This window comes from Limulus polyphemus, unplaced genomic scaffold (genome assembly GCF_000517525.1).
Source record: "Limulus polyphemus unplaced genomic scaffold, Limulus_polyphemus-2.1.2 Scaffold10, whole genome shotgun sequence".
NCBI classification, from domain to species: Eukaryota; Metazoa; Arthropoda; class Merostomata; order Xiphosura; family Limulidae; genus Limulus; species Limulus polyphemus.
This window is the reverse complement of record NW_013665620.1, coordinates 749,057-765,252: the sequence shown is the minus strand read 5'-3', so window position 1 is coordinate 765,252 and position 16,196 is coordinate 749,057. Positions and strand designations below refer to the sequence as shown.

General features: G+C 30.2%; 1 protein-coding gene across 1 annotated transcript in view; it reads left to right on the top strand.

Annotated features, from left to right (window-relative positions):
* The window catches only part of LOC106478400 (cathepsin L-like), a 28,063-nt gene extending 14,707 nt beyond the window's left edge, over positions 1-13,356 (top strand). Inside the window, exons 5-13 of the mRNA XM_013938949.2 lie at positions 1,984-2,097; positions 2,980-3,131; positions 4,557-4,653; positions 6,399-6,479; positions 7,520-7,639; positions 9,531-9,595; positions 10,178-10,271; positions 10,870-10,943; positions 12,990-13,356. Coding sequence (XP_013794403.1) covers positions 1,984-2,097; positions 2,980-3,131; positions 4,557-4,653; positions 6,399-6,479; positions 7,520-7,639; positions 9,531-9,595; positions 10,178-10,271; positions 10,870-10,943; positions 12,990-13,064 — 872 coding nt within the window. The 3' untranslated portion in view covers positions 13,065-13,356. The remainder of the gene's footprint in view (positions 1-1,983; positions 2,098-2,979; positions 3,132-4,556; positions 4,654-6,398; positions 6,480-7,519; positions 7,640-9,530; positions 9,596-10,177; positions 10,272-10,869; positions 10,944-12,989) is intronic.
* The last annotated feature ends 2,840 nt before the right edge of the window (positions 13,357-16,196 follow it).

The following is a 16,196-nucleotide window of genomic DNA, read 5'->3' as shown; positions in this document are numbered from 1 at the left end:
TTCTTAAATTCTTCATTAATGTCTAAGAACATATGAGTGAAACACTGAAAGCAAAGAAGAATATGTTATAATATCTTAACCTCACTACATCTGTTATATCCAGTGCTGATGAAGCTTTTCGTTCAATACCTGGAATTATGTAGCTAGTTGAGATACAACAAACGTATCAAATCGAAATTCGTGGCAGATAACCCGGAGTGGTCAGAAACTTTTGCTTCTCTTCACCCTAACAAATGTAGTAGTGATCTGCATGCCATGTATACCAGTTTTCATGAACAATGAATGTTATGGTGTGAACAAGATTATAACTTATTAGCAAGCGAAGTTATGAAATTTAAGTCATTTACAAGAAAGAATCTTAGGGTTAAGAAACTATACATTTTCATTGTTTAATCTTTGTTCTTTGAGTTTGTGTAGCATTTTGTTAGAGTATTTCTGTCTTTTCTTTGAGTCATTGTTGAGCTTTCTGTGCTATTGGCAATATATTAATTATTAAACAATTCAAAATGCCAATTTGTTGCTTGACAACGTTGGATTGGGTTTTTTAATCTGTAAGTGTAAACCTAGTACAGAAGTTGGTAAATATGGATATCCCTCTTGAAAATATTCAAATAGTTATTTAATTCTAGTTCCAAATAGGGGAAACTTGAGAGGATGACACATCAGACTACCATCAACTCAGGATTGAGTCTGGCCCACTACCAACACAGAAATAGTCCTTCTCAGGACTTTACTCAAAACAGCAACAGATTAGTGGCCGAAATATAGGAAAAAAACTACTAAATAATTCAACTTAAGAGATCATATAAACTACTAATCATAACAATGACTGGTATACAATCACTTCAACCTAGCTTACTGTAAGTAGTTTATGCTAATATTGGTCAGCATTCATGCATTCTACTAACAGAATGCTTTCAAAATATCCCCTGCTCTACTAATGTTGTAAATCTTAAGTCCTTCAAGACCTTCTCTACATTATCATCCTGATCCAAACATTCATTGTCCACCTCACCTTTGCTTTGTTTTATCATGAATATTCTGCCTAAACCATCTCAACTGTATGTTGCCTTCACATTTTTATACATTAGTATAATCTTATATCTGCTGGTTTATGCTGGTTGTTACGTATCAGAACTTCAAATAGCCTGAAATTCAGTTAACTGATAAATTTAAATTTAGTAGTTAAATTGTATGTTGGATTTAGCAGTTAAATAAAAGCTGATATGTAGTCAGTTTATGATGTTTGCCAACAATGATACAATTTACAGTAACGGTTATAAAAAATAGTTATTACAAACAATGATTAATAAACAAAAGTTTCACAAACTTACAAGTAATATAAAGTCTTCCTTTTAATCTGGAACTTCTTCGATATCTTATCGAGGGTTCACGATGAGCGAGCTAATTATGAGTTGATGTAAGTTTGATTCACTTAACGGGAAGCTAGCTAGCTTTGTCCTTCACTGATCACACGCCAATTTTTCCACCAGTGACGTTAGGTAATGTTTTCGTAAAAAATACTAATGTCCGATGAAAATTCACTGAAGTTAAATAGTTTGTAATGTTCAAAATTTATAAATATTCCTGGTCAAATATCTGAAGTTTTCCGATTGATAAGCGTTATAACAATCACAGTTATAGCTTCCAAAGTTTATAGCACACCGAACTAATAATAGATACTCTCCTTTGGTGTGTCGCATTGGTTATATTTATAGGCATAGGAAGGTTTTCTAGAAAATTCAGATTACGTAACAATACAAATTAAAGCGTTTACGTACACACATATATATTGTTGATTCTTACTCTCGAAAATCTTCTACAACTTTGGAGAATAGGTGGGAGTTTCGCAATACATATTTAACAGTATAAGATATATATGTTTCTAAATATAAATTTAATCTAAACAAACGTTGATATTAAAAGAAATATATAATAACAAATTCATTTAATGGTATATTTGGTTATTATTGTTTTTCATAGAGAAGGAATACAGATTTGAAGTGTTCCAAGACAACTTGAAGAAGATTAATGTATTGAATGAGTATGAGAAAGGTACAGCTGTATATGGTGTGACAAAATTTTCTGATCTGACAGGTAATTTTATATTATCACACTTGCCATTACATTATTTTCCACTATTATAACTAGTTATCACATAAAATTGTCTCTTCAAGTTTGAGAAACATTGTGATTGAATGATTATGTATTTTATCAGGGCCCTACCACAAGGATAAATTAGATTTTTTTGAGGAAGGGTACAGAATTTATATGTCACACAGTGCACCATCAATGATCAGTACAACCCTATTTATCATAATAATGATGAGCATAAAAGTTTCATAACTAGTAAATTCAGTTGCATTGTATAACTTGTATAGTTGTTTGTTTTTTTTGCTTTTTCACACAAATAATATTTTATGTGTGTTACTCTTTATTGACAACACTTGCTTTATTACATGATTGTAAAAATACTTAATAGCTGTTTTATATTTTTATAAAAATGTTTTCTTTGTGCACATTAGAGTTATAGTCTAGTCTTGTCACTAGAGTGCAGTTATTTTTTTTATCTCTGAATAGAAAAATACCTTCCAATCTGTAAACAATACTCTTAGTTATTCATTTGTGGCCTGGCATGACCTATTAGATAGAGTGCTGGGCTGTGGATGAAAAGGTTCAAGCCACAATATGCCCCTGAACGTATTTTATACTTTCAGATATGGAGCTGTTAGTTCTGATATGCAGGTGGTAGGTGCTACTGATTGGTTGCTATTCTTCTAGTCATTAGTTTCAGATTAGAAATGGCTATACCTGAACATTGGGGTTTTGACCAAGCTGTTTGTTCTTAGTGTTACATAAAGAGCTGTTGAGGTTGAAATACCAAAAACTAAATTTTTTTGTGATAAAAATTATAAACTCAATTTGTGATAATTTGAGACAAAACTTAAAGATGGTTGAAATCACTTCATTCTATTCTAGTTGAAGAATTTAAAAAGCATTACCTGGGATTCCGCCCAGACCTGGCTCACAAGGATGCTACTCCACCAATGGTCAAAGTTTCTGTTGTTGATCCTTTGCCCAAGTCTTTTGACTGGAGGCAGAAGAATGCTGTGACTGAAGTAAAAAATCAGGTGTGAAGTTTTTCACTAAAACTGTTACACTTTTCTCTCTCTTCATAATCTTTGTTTTTTCTTAATAACATATGCATTGCATCTGTTGATGTGTTGTAGAAGAAGCTGGTATTGTAGGTTCAATTAAGCCCAAAACTCTGTTGGAATTCAAGTGATTGAATTTTGAAGAAGATTAATTACGAACTCACTTCAGTTCTCTCCAAGTTGTGTCATGTGACCTTAAAGGATGGGTGCAAGGATGATCATATTATGCACCCTTATGAAGTCTCTCTACTGACAGATATGTGTCAGATGATGGAGATTGGTTTGTGCTCATCTATTTAACTCTCATTACAATGTTTCTAAAACTTTAATATTCTTAATGGTTATGAAGTAGAAAACACCATCCTGATAATAGAAACTTTTCTACATTTAAAGTTTTAAAATGAGTACTTATTGTATAGAATTTTAAGATACCCAAAGAACTTTATCAATAACAAAAGAAATATTAAACTAAATACACAAAAAATTATTTTAAAAGCAGTTAAAAGTTAAAAAAAAAGAAGCAGTAGATATGACTAGCTTTTTTTCCTTCTTGTATACCAGGTGTTTTTCTTATGTTTTTACCTGGGAGGGGCAGAAACTTAATTTATGGTAATAAACTTCTTACAACGTTTGCAAAACTTGGGTGATTTATTAATCAAACAGAGAAAACCATAAACAACCACTGTCATCTGAATTGAGAACATGAAACATTCTCACCAACTTTTACATCCTCTTGTACATAGGCTATGTATGAGTTATTTTTTTTAATTAAAAGGTTTGAGAATAAGGTAATATATGTTAATTGAGAAGTGCAAATAATGGTCCAGTATATGTGTGTGTACACATATAAAAATAATACAGTCTGTAAGGTTTGGGTAAGCAAATTAAGCATGTAGTTTTTCAGATACTGTGATAAGTTGATTAAAAGGTCAGGCATTAAGACTACAAGATTTTTTTATGGTCATCAGACATGAATATGTTCCTCGATTGAGTGCTGTTTATATAGATTTTTATTAAATTTCATTTACAGCTACATATTAAATAATTTTATGTTTCTGCCTGTTACAATACTAAGTGTAAAAAACTGGCCAAATATAAAAAAACTGGTGAAATGAGTAATCTTTCGCATAAAATACATAGGATTCTCAAGAGGAATTAGTAAAATTTATTGCAATATTGATGATATTTTTGTTCAAATTCATTTGTTAATAAGTATCCTGTAATCAACAAAATCATGAACCTACAAGTAATGTACTACATAAATAGTTTAAAGAAAGATGTTTAAATAGCCAGCAGTTTCCATATGTTGTTGATATATTTATGAATATAATGTTCATTTGCAAGTGTTTAACAGCAAAGAACAATTCCATTTTTAATTACTTTGTTATATTTTTAATAAAGGGATCATGTGGATCTTGTTGGGCATTTTCCACTACTGGAAACATCGAAGGACAGTGGGCAATAAAGAAAAATAAGTTAGTGTCTCTGTCAGAACAAGGTAAGAAAAGTAAAAGTTTTTAATATAAGAGGCTATTAATGTCCTGTTGGAAGCTGCAGTTCTTGAATTAACAGTGATAAAATCTATATTAATAGAAGTGACAGTCACTTTGAACAGAAGTTGGCACTCCATAGATGTGTGATATGCTGATATGACAAAAATAAATCCCGCTGTTGCTTCTCATCTTATATATTTTATCTTATGCTGATAAAAAATTTTTAAATATATATAACTGCTAATTAAATCACAAGTATCAAATCTTAAAAAGTTTATCTCGTCTAACTTTATTGTTAATAGCTGCAATAAAATACAGCTTCTTATCTCCACATTTTCAATGATAATTTGAAAAAGGAAAAAAAATGCCAATAAAAGTGGGGAGGCAGCTGCAACAAAAAAGGAAATGGGTGGAGATGCTAAATATATTTATAGATAGATAGATATTTTTTTTTTACTTGGTCATAGATACTTAGTTAATGGATATACAGGTAAATTGAAATATCAATAATCATAGAGGTTGAGGTTACAACTGGACTACTGTAAAAGTGGCTACAATATCAGAGATTCATCCCTGCAGACTTTATCAGTCTTATTCCATTGCTGAGTTAGTAGAATGTCTATATAAAGGTACTGTGTTTATTGGTAACAATATATAATAAAATCTTACAAATAATACTGTGGAAACAGTGAGAAATATATATATTTTTTTCTGTGGTGACTGGTCTGACCAACTTATGTTCTAGTATCGGACAGTGCATGTCTGTATCCGGATATTCTTAATTTCCTAATGATTTATAAATTTTTTCTGAAGTTCTTATATTGTAAATTAATATTTTAATTTATGATTAAAAATCATTTTTTATTTATACTCAAACTTGATGGGAATGGTTTTATTATTTCTTCACTTATGGCTCCATTTGGGTTAGTAAAATCATCTGAATAATATCAAATAAAAGTTGCAATTTGTGCTATTTGAATTTCATAATAATTACTATGTATCAATATTTATTGCATTGTTTAAATTGTAACATTCTTCAGCTGTCAATAAATTAATATACTGAGAGTAAAGTAAAATCTTGCCATGAAAACTAAAAATACTTCTTACAAAACAGTAGGTTGCTGCCTACATCAGTTGGTTAACAAGCTGAAAGTAGTAGGTTGCTGCCTACATCAGTTGGTTAACAATCTGAAAGTAGTAGGTTGCTGCCTACATCAGTTGGTTAACAAGCTGAAAGTAGTAGGTTGCTGCCTACATCAGTTGATTAACAAGCTGAAAGTAGTAGGTTGCTGTCTACATCAGTTGGTTAACAATCTGAAAATTGTAGGTTGCTGCCTACATCAGTTGGTTAACAATCTGAAAATTGTAGGTTGCTGCCTACATCAGTTGGTTAACAATCTGAAAATTGTAGGTTGCTGCCTACATCAGTTGGTTAACAATCTGAAAATAGTAGGTTGCTGCCTTCATCAGTTGATTAACAATCTGAAAATAGTAGGTTGCTATCTGCATCAGTTGATTAACAATGATTAACAATCTGAAAATTGTAGGTTGCTATCTGCATCAGTTGATTAACAATCTGAAAATAGTAAGTTGCTATCTGCATCAGTTGATTAACAATCTGAAAATAGTAAGTTGCTACCTACATCAGTTGGTTAACAATCTGAAAATTATCATAAAGCATCAGTGTCAATAACCTGTCAACTTACTTTGATTTTACAAATATTTTCTACATCATTTTATATATTTTAAGAATTGGTGGACTGTGACACAGTTGATGAAGGCTGTAATGGAGGTTTGCCTTCGAATGCGTACAAACAAATCATGAAATTAGGTAAGTTAATTTCTTACATGTAAAAATTATTATTAGTTGTTCATATGGCAGTATGCTTTTCGTTTTGGTAATTTATTGTATAATATTCTCTTTGTTATAACAAAGTGGCAATGTTTATCACCTTCAGTTCATAGTGAATTTGATATTCTAATTTCTTCTTTTAAAACTGAGGTTCGTGAGTTTTCCAAAACATCCCTTACCAGTTAAAGATAAAGCTTTAATGTCATTTGAATTACACTTTGTTTTCTTTATATATATGAATTTTCTAAAAATGTTACGAAAGATGTCCAGTTCATCAAAACTGTGTCATTCAATGTATATTGGTATGTAAATCAGACCTTCTCTTCTGTTTTTTTTTTGAATTTTCAATATGATATAACCAGGTGAAACATTTTATTGTGAAATAGTTTGTCAGTTAATGTGTCAACTAGAGTACTACTACAATAGTCTATTGTACATTTATCAAAGCTGAAATGTTATACATGTGTTATACGTATGAATCAATTTTATGGGAGAGTTAGAAGTTGGCGTATGATGACTCCGTTACAGTAAAGTTTTCCGTGTGCATTAGGCCAATAATGCCTGCATTTGGTGTTTTGTTAAACAGGAATTAGTGTTAAACTCTCAAAATTTATAAATTGCTTAAAAGTCTTCAGAAATAAAATCTTTATCTTTAATATGTGTTTTTCCTGCAGGAGTTAGTTTCATTGTTAAGCAAAAAGCTACACAATGGGCTATCTATGCTCTACCCACCGTGAATATCAAAACCAGAATTTTAGCATTATAAGTCTGCAGACTTATCACTGAGCTACTGGGGGGCTTTACAGGAGTTAAAAAAAAAGAGAGAGATAAATGTTTACAAGTATTTTTTAAAAGGGAAGGACAAGTACATTTTACTTTAATTATAGTGTTTATGTGTCTTAAGATAAATATGACAGTCTCATGATCACTCAGCCAGTAAAAGTAACCCAGAAAAAATACAATCTTATTTCATGTATACCAGTTGATTTTTTTTTTAAACTACAACTTTAACTTTTCAGGTGGTTTGGAAACTGAGAAAGATTATCCATACAAAGGAGTTGATGAAAAATGTTTCTTCAATCGAAGCATGGCTCGTGTGAACATCAGTGGCTCTAATTCTCTACCTCAGAATGAAACTGGTAGGTCTGAGAAAGCAAACTAGCTAGAACTGGGTTATAACTAGAAAACCAATTGAAAGTGTATTATTTTTATGTTTTTTTGTTATGTGTTTCAGAAGTGTCTATATTCTTAAAATGCCAATATTTATTTATACTCTTATGCTCCTATATTATTAGATTTTCTGTCAATGTTAAAGAAAAAATTAAAAACATGCAAGAAAGAAGCATTAAAGTCATTGTGTATGTGCTGGTTCATAATATAGGTGTTCCTGATATCTTTAATTAGTTTGTAGGTAGCAAAATTTACTTATTCAAGTTAATTCAAGCTAACATAATGCACCTAATACTGTCAACATTTTCATGGCAGAAAATAATAAAATGGCTTCTATAATCATTAAACATTACTGTATTCTGAGTACAGGCTCTACCTGATATATCAGTTGGACCAAATCAGTGTATAGTACCTTAAATATTTAAGTGCCAAAAGCAGTGATTTCATATTTTATATATAGCACTGTTGACTTTCATCTCTCTCAAAATGTACTACTTATAAATTAAACTATATTGAATTATTTTATCCAATCTCTATCATATTTTTTCCATGCTTTGTTTCCAATACATCTCTATGTAAATGTATCGGTAATTAAACTCTACTTGCCGGTTCAGATTTTTAAATGTATTATTTGGCTTAATGTGATTATTAAACTTGTTTTTCTCTTCAGCATTAATAACTTTTAATAATTAATCTTATAATTTAAGTAAGTTTTAGATGGTGAGTAATGATTATTATTGTTTTGTGTAGTGAGATTCATCCACTTGCAGTAGTTTAATATTTGAAACTACTATCTCAGTTCTTCATCACAGGCCTGACAAAGATCAGCATTAGCTGTCTGTAACACCATCTTCAAACTGCTGCTAGTCAATGAAGCTCACTTTATCCTAAATAAAGTTGTTAATTTTTCTCTACTTGTATATGTAAGAAGAAACAATCACACTTATGGGTGTTGAAATAATAAAGAGAAGGCTTTTTTTTTCTAATTAATATCTGTTTAATATTCTTTAACTTAAGTATTTGTTTGAACTTATTCTATTAAAAAATAAACTGTACAAAACAGAATGACTGAAAAAATAATCATGCTCATCCATCTAGCAGTGACCTGAGAATATTGTAATTTAAGTCTTTAGGGAAACAATTAACTTCTTACTGTACACTAACAACTCTAAAAAAGTTTACACTTTTCAAAAAGTTGGAATTAAATATTTAAAAACAAAAGCAAAAATTAGTAAAATTGTAGAGAGAAATACACACACACACACACACACACACTAGGATGATGGTGGGATTGTCCTATGAGGAGAGACTAATATCTCTAAACTTGTTTTCTCTGGAGAGGAGAAGGGTAAGAGAAGATTTAATTGAAGTGTTTAAAGTTATTAAGGGTATTGATAATATAGATCCGTCAAACTTGTTTGTGTTTAGCAGTTAAAACAATAGGACAAGGGGGTCATAAATTCAAATTTTGGCAACATAGGAGTCGTCTGCAGTTTAGACAGTATTACTTTTGAAACAGAGTGGTTGGCTTTTGGATTAAGCTGCCTTCAAGGGTGGTGGAGGCAGAAAACTTAACTGAGTTCAAGAAAAGATTGGATGAATACATGAGTAGTAAGGGGTGGTTATAATTGGGAGCTGGAAGGGACATCTTTGATGGGCTAATAAGCTCTTTTTGTCCCTTTATAATTTTATGAAATATATACATACAGGTAGTAAATAAAGTAAAACACTTATATACAAAATTTAATTTGCCTTTAACTGAGAAATGTTGATGTCTGATAGATAATACTTCAAGTTATAACTTTTAAAGTTCTTTTCTACATTGATTTTACACTATAATAACTTATATTTTGCTTTCAGAACTTGCAGCTTGGCTTGTTAAAAATGGACCTATTTCTATTGGAATCAATGCTAATGCAATGCAGGTAAATGATCATAAGGTTTACTGTTGATTTCTGTTATGTAATGCTAACAGTTTTATGTCTAGGATCTGCAACTTGTAATGTACTAAAAATAGGGTCTGCAAGTTAAGTAGTTAACTACTTTCTAACGTGTATTGAAAACATAACCATAAATAATTTTGTGTAGCACTAAAATGCAATGAAAGCAAATTTGTAATCTGTCTCATATACATTTTTATACAATTTACATAAATATTCATTACTTAAAGAAAAAGCATTTTTATTGCTTGAATAAAAGTAAATTAAGAGTTTTTAATAAGCATCACCATATGTAAATTTATAATTTATGTGTAATGATCATCTCACACACATTTTGCAGAGAAACTTGCTAAGTAAAGGTATCATTAAATACTGATCAGAGCATTATTTTGGGCATATCTTATTATATGGTTCAAAGAAGCAGATATACAATATTTTGTGAATAATCTTTTGTAACATTATGGAGCGTGAAAAATGTTTTTAGTTGTATTTTTTACTAAATGTGAATCATGATTGTTTAAGTGACAACTAATTTTATACCAGTGTTTTTTTAAACGAATATTCTAGTTTTATTTTGGAGGTGTATCACATCCATGGAAATTTCTGTGTAACCCTGACAACTTGGATCACGGTGTTCTTATTGTTGGATATGGAGTATCTGGTAGATAATTTTAAATTATTTCTTAAAACTTAATTGAAGAAATAATATAACAATGTTTGTGTGTTTAGGTTAAATCTACATTGAAATACACTAATTTGTTAAAATAATTACTATTATGTAGTTTAAGATTTTTAATAGAATAAACATTTTTTAAACTTTTATCCATCTTTAACATGATAAACTGAACAAATTATTTCTAAAACTTTGCTATTCATAGAGTTAATTATGATCTAATAAACTGCATGTTTCTTATCATGTTAATTAACTTATTATTCTGTTATTGAGTTATAACAAGGTGTGTTTAATATAACTGTAATTTGTAAAATTCAATCTATAAGTTTCGTTAATTTGTAAAATGTAAGGTCATTAAAAATGCAAAGACTATAATTAACAAGTATTTCAGTAACCTATAAGCCAAGGATTATACTTATGTCACTACTTTCTAATGAGATTAAAAAACTTGTTCCTTTTATTTATCTGTACAAGTTAAAGAATGTTTATAAATTTTGTATAAGGATAAAATTGAAGCTATTCTTTGTATTGCGAGAGCTGTGAGAACTGTAAGTTAGTTAATTTTCTAAGCTAATTTTTATTTTAGAAAACAAGTTCTTTAGGAAGTCAACACCATACTGGATAATCAAGAACAGTTGGGGCAGTAGTTGGGGCGAACAGGTGAGTACATGCTATGTTATAGATTAAAGATATTGAAACTAAATTCTAATTAAATTTAGAGATAATTTTGAATCCTTATTTGAATCAAGAACTTTAAAATGCATCTCAATAAAAGCAGTGATATCTTGTAATCAGGAGTTATCATAAGGTTTAAGAGGGTTAAAATCTAGCTCCAATTAAAACTGGGTGCAAGGTATCATTGTGGGTAGTGTAAACACATTTTTATGAAATTATTTTGTAATCTTGTTTAAGGGTTAAGTTAGTATATACCCTATCTGGGGTAGATCAGGCTTTTTTCTCTTCACAAAAATTTAGCTTTCACATACTAAGCTTTCTAGCTCTAGGAAATCTGAATAATTAAATGCATATTTTCCAGGACAGTGTGTTTGAGATGGTCTGTATGGACTATTTGAAAAACTACAGAACTAGTAAACTATGCAAACACTGCATTAGGAGATATTGTCAAATAGGTCTAGGATCAGTTATGTGGCCATCTGGTACTACAGTGTTGAGTTCCTGTGTATTGCCAGTTTTCTTTCAAAAAATATAAAATAATTGTTTCATTAGGCCTTAAAATATGACAAAAGGATGTGAGATAAAAAAACCCTCGAAGAAAAGATGAAGTTCTAAGGCTGTATACTTGAGTTTCTCATAAGCATAATCGATAAAACTTATAGAATAATTCAAAATTTATCTTGTTTTCAGAAAATTAATGAAATAATTATTAAATCTTAGCCTTGTTGGTATTTTAGATACAAAAATATATGAATTTAAGGCTAAAATAAAGTAAGAGGGCTTATTACAATCATATGATGTATAATCTACTGTATAAAAACGAAAATCCCTTTGTTACACCAATATTTTGGCTGTTGCAATACCAGTCAACATGCAACTTGCACGAAACGACTGCACTTTCAGCTGTGACAAGCAAGTTTGTTTCTAAAATTCTTCCAGCTACATATATATATATATGTAAAACAAATGCTCTATTTTGGGCATATAATTAGATTTGAGGGTATATTGGTAGAAATTGCGATGAGTAATAAAATTGAATTGGGTATATACATGTTCCACGCTTGGAATTACTGGTACACAAAGAACAATCATTGGCTGAAACTCCCCATTACGTTTGCTTGGTTGTCAAGGAGACAAATTGACATCACCAAATTTTGTCCAATTGGAACCCTCAGCTACAACTCTATAATAGCCTGCATGTTTTACCCACAGCACACTTCAATTTTGAAAATGCCCAAATTAAAGCACACTTCTTCAGCTCAGCAGGCTAACAAAGCCAAAACCAGGAAGATGGTCCAAAGAGAAGACCCCAAATTCATAATAAAATTCACTGCCTTTACCATCACATTTAATAATTTGTAGGGCCATACACTTGACCAAGTAGGAATATGTTTTTGAGAATCAGTTTGTTTTTTTTTGCATGTTTCAGTCTGTAAGGATTTATCAAGAAGAAAATTTGAACACAACTTAAAAATATACAGAAGTCAAAATGCTAATCAAGTAATACTTAAAGGAGATGACCAAATATACATAAAAATATTTTAGTGAAATACTAGAAATAGGATAGTCATTCTCCATATATATATATATATTGTTACTAGATTATAATTAACTTTTAGAAAACATGTTCATAAATTCTTTATGTAGATATGGTTTTGAGAAGAAAAATTAATTATTATTTCCTGTCATATGATGGGCATTCAGCTTGTGTAAACTAGTAGGAAGATATTTAACTTCCAGCAAGTAGATGGAATACAGACATACTAAATTAATGTAGACACTACATGCAAGGCTAATGTTGATTAAAATGGAAACTTTTAATACCAGAAGTTTCAAACAGAGCAAGCAAAGACATTATATAAGAAAATAATGAGGGATGCATAAGTATGCTGACATATAGTTTAACAGAAGAGGATAGTGTTGTAGTTAACATAATACTAGTACATTCAAGTATGCTGCAAAAGAAGTATTAAGTATGTAAAAATACAACTTATTCAGTTGTTATAAATGTACATTTATGCTGTCTTCTAGGGCTATTACCGTGTTTATCGTGGTGATGGTACGTGTGGACTCAATAAAATGGCTACAACAGCAGTTGTCAACTGAAGTATCTTCATACATGTTTTCTTCAGCTAGCACCGAGTAGAAAAGCTATAAACACGGTTTCATTTGTAGAAAGTCACTGTATAGTAGCCAAGGTTGTTGATTATTAGACTTAATTGAACCATGTAACGATTAATTAAATATTGAAGAATCCACTAAAAATGAAGGAAATACACTGATTACTCTATAGATATTATGTTCTGTAGCTCAGTTTAAAAACTGTTGACTTTTTTGTATGGAGGTTTTTATGATACTGAGACTTGTTAAATAAAACTGCATAATATTCAAACTTTAACAGACTGTTGTGATGGTTATGGACACAAAAATGTGAAAAATAAAGTAGCAAGAAAATAAGTCATGAAAAAATTTCTGATTCAACAATAATAGTAACATTTTATATATATATATATAGAGAGAGAGAGAAATTATTTTTTAATTAATCATTATATTGACATTATATCTTTTCAGTCTTTTTATTTTCTTTCTAAGTGGTATTTAAAGCAAACAAATGAGAAATGAGGGGCAGTAATAATTGTATAGTAATTTGTCCGCAAACCCATTCTTTTGTTAATTTAAAAACTTGAAGATTTAAAATCAGAATATGCTAATGATAATTTCAACAAAAACTCTACTTTTAAGAAACATGGAGCAAGAGCTCTCATTAACTGAATGAAACAAAACTTTTCTTCACTTAAACAGACTTCAGGCTGAATATTGTAATTGCTTTTACAGGTTTACAATTATGTTTGGTTCTTAGCTTTCAGAAAGTCAACATTGCAGCTTTTAAACAGTTTGCAAGGTTAGATTGATATATATATGTATTAATAAATTAAAAACAGTTTGGTCTGCAATGCTTTATTTTTGGCACATAATTGTATTAACTATTTATATTAACCAAATGTGTGTGGGGTTGATCCATTGGACTGACCCCATATTAGAGAATGAATATTGATTATAATACTGTATTCATTGTATCTAAATGAAAAATGGCAAGATTGTTGCAAAATGTACAAGTTTGTTCTACATAAAATAAATCAGATGTGTTACAACATATATATCATATCTGATATTTACGCTCCTTTACCACAAACTATCACTAAATCAGCAGTGTTGGATAAAATGAATGGTTGATATCCCCGACATCAAATACATAATACTATGTTAAATGGCACTCTGTAAAAGGTCATGGCATGTGCACTTAAAAAATGATATTCATTTGTCTATACATGTGTAAAATATTACACCTTTTTACATCTGATTCTGGGCCAACTGCTTTAGATCTAATGCCATATTTCTTATGCTTTAGTTTTTCTTGCTCAAAGTATACTAAACAGTTTTTGGCATTATCTGAACAAAGTGAGTAGGATCTGGTTTGAATATGAAATCAATAAAAAGAATCACGACCTTTCCTAAGTATAAAAAGACATTTCACATGATATATTTTAACATTTTATAAGTGAACATAAAGCAAAATGTGAACTTAATAGGGAAGATGAATTCTGAAACAATACACATCATTTTAGCTCGTACTGAAACAGAACACTATTTTGTGAAAAAATAGTTCCAAGTTACATAAATTTTGAATTTACTTGATACCCTTGTGCAGTAGTATCTATTCACAATAAATGTAAAAAGTTAACTCTTGTAATCTAAAGCTAACAAATGACACTAAAACTTGTTAGCAAAGTTCTCAATTTTCACACTAGTCTGGCAGGAGTAAGCTGGGTTTTCAGAGTTTGTTCAAGAACTTTTAAAGAAGTCTGATTTGAATTTGATTCTCTGAAAGAAATGACCTCTCAAAACATTTTAAAGTTGTGAACACAGATTGTACGTGAGCTTTTTAGTGGTACTGCTCTTAGAAATGCTGCAAAAAATCAATAATTTTCAATGTGTGTATGAGTAATACAATCAGAAGTTGTGTAAAATAATCTATATACGTCAACTAACTTCAAGTGAAACATGGTATAACAGATGTGCAACATGTTACTAATGTCTTTATTATAGACATTTTTACTTGTGTTTACAAACACATTAGTTCTAGTTCAACAATACAGTTTTTAGCCATGATGATACAGTTCACAATCACATGTACTACAGTATAGAATTCAGTACTTCTTGACTACAAGATGCTTCTAATGCTATGACAGTATTTAGGCTTAGCACATCGAGGGAAATCCCAATCTCACAATACTGCTCAGTTTAATTTAAAGGCCACTTTGTTCACAGTTTTAAAGTAGTATCAGTGTACTTTTGTCCAAAATATGATTACACTCTTTCTGTCTGGAAAGGAGTTGTTTACATCTGGATCTGGTTTCTGTGATTTGTTAATAAGGCCCGCAGCTATTATTAGTTGACAATGTAGCAAAATTGTTGACTGTGCATATGAAAGTGTTAAACTGCGGAATAAAATTAAATTAAGAGTAAGCCATTTTATATTAATAAAACTGTTTTGACTCCTGCTACACAAGTTAGTTAATATTGGCGAAAATTGTAAATCAATGACAATATACCTAAATTTAAAATGGTCTCCTAACCCTACGTTCGCAAATGAAAAAGTGAAGTGAAAATAGATTTTGTTTACAATATTTTCATTTACACTATTTGACTGGTTTAAATTATAGGTTTTTTACTTTTCACAAATAAAATACATTATTATAAAATGTAATGCTGAAAATTTAAAATTATAACAGTTATGATTTACGGTTAATTGCAAAGTGGGTGATAATTCAGATTTCATATCAACACATTTTAGAACTTAGATGGGAGTATACAGTAATCTGAAAAAAGTGTCACAAGAAAAAGCTGCTACCAAACTTTACAACATACATAGAAATGTTCAAGAGGCTTTCTCTAATTGAAACACTTTCCTTTGAGAGTATTGAAAAAATAGCTCTTGAAAATTTTCTAGACCAGGGTTCGACAACCCAGGCTCGCGTGTCACCCTGTGGCACACAAAGAGAGTGTTTAGGACGCTGATTCACTGATAAAAGAAATACTAAAGTATATTTTTTACAAAAACGAAAGAAGAAAAAAACATCCCGAGAGTTTTTTTAATTAAAGTACAATTAAAATACCGTATTTTTCGGTGTATAAGACGCACTTTTTTACCCCAAAATGAATAATATATATGTATAT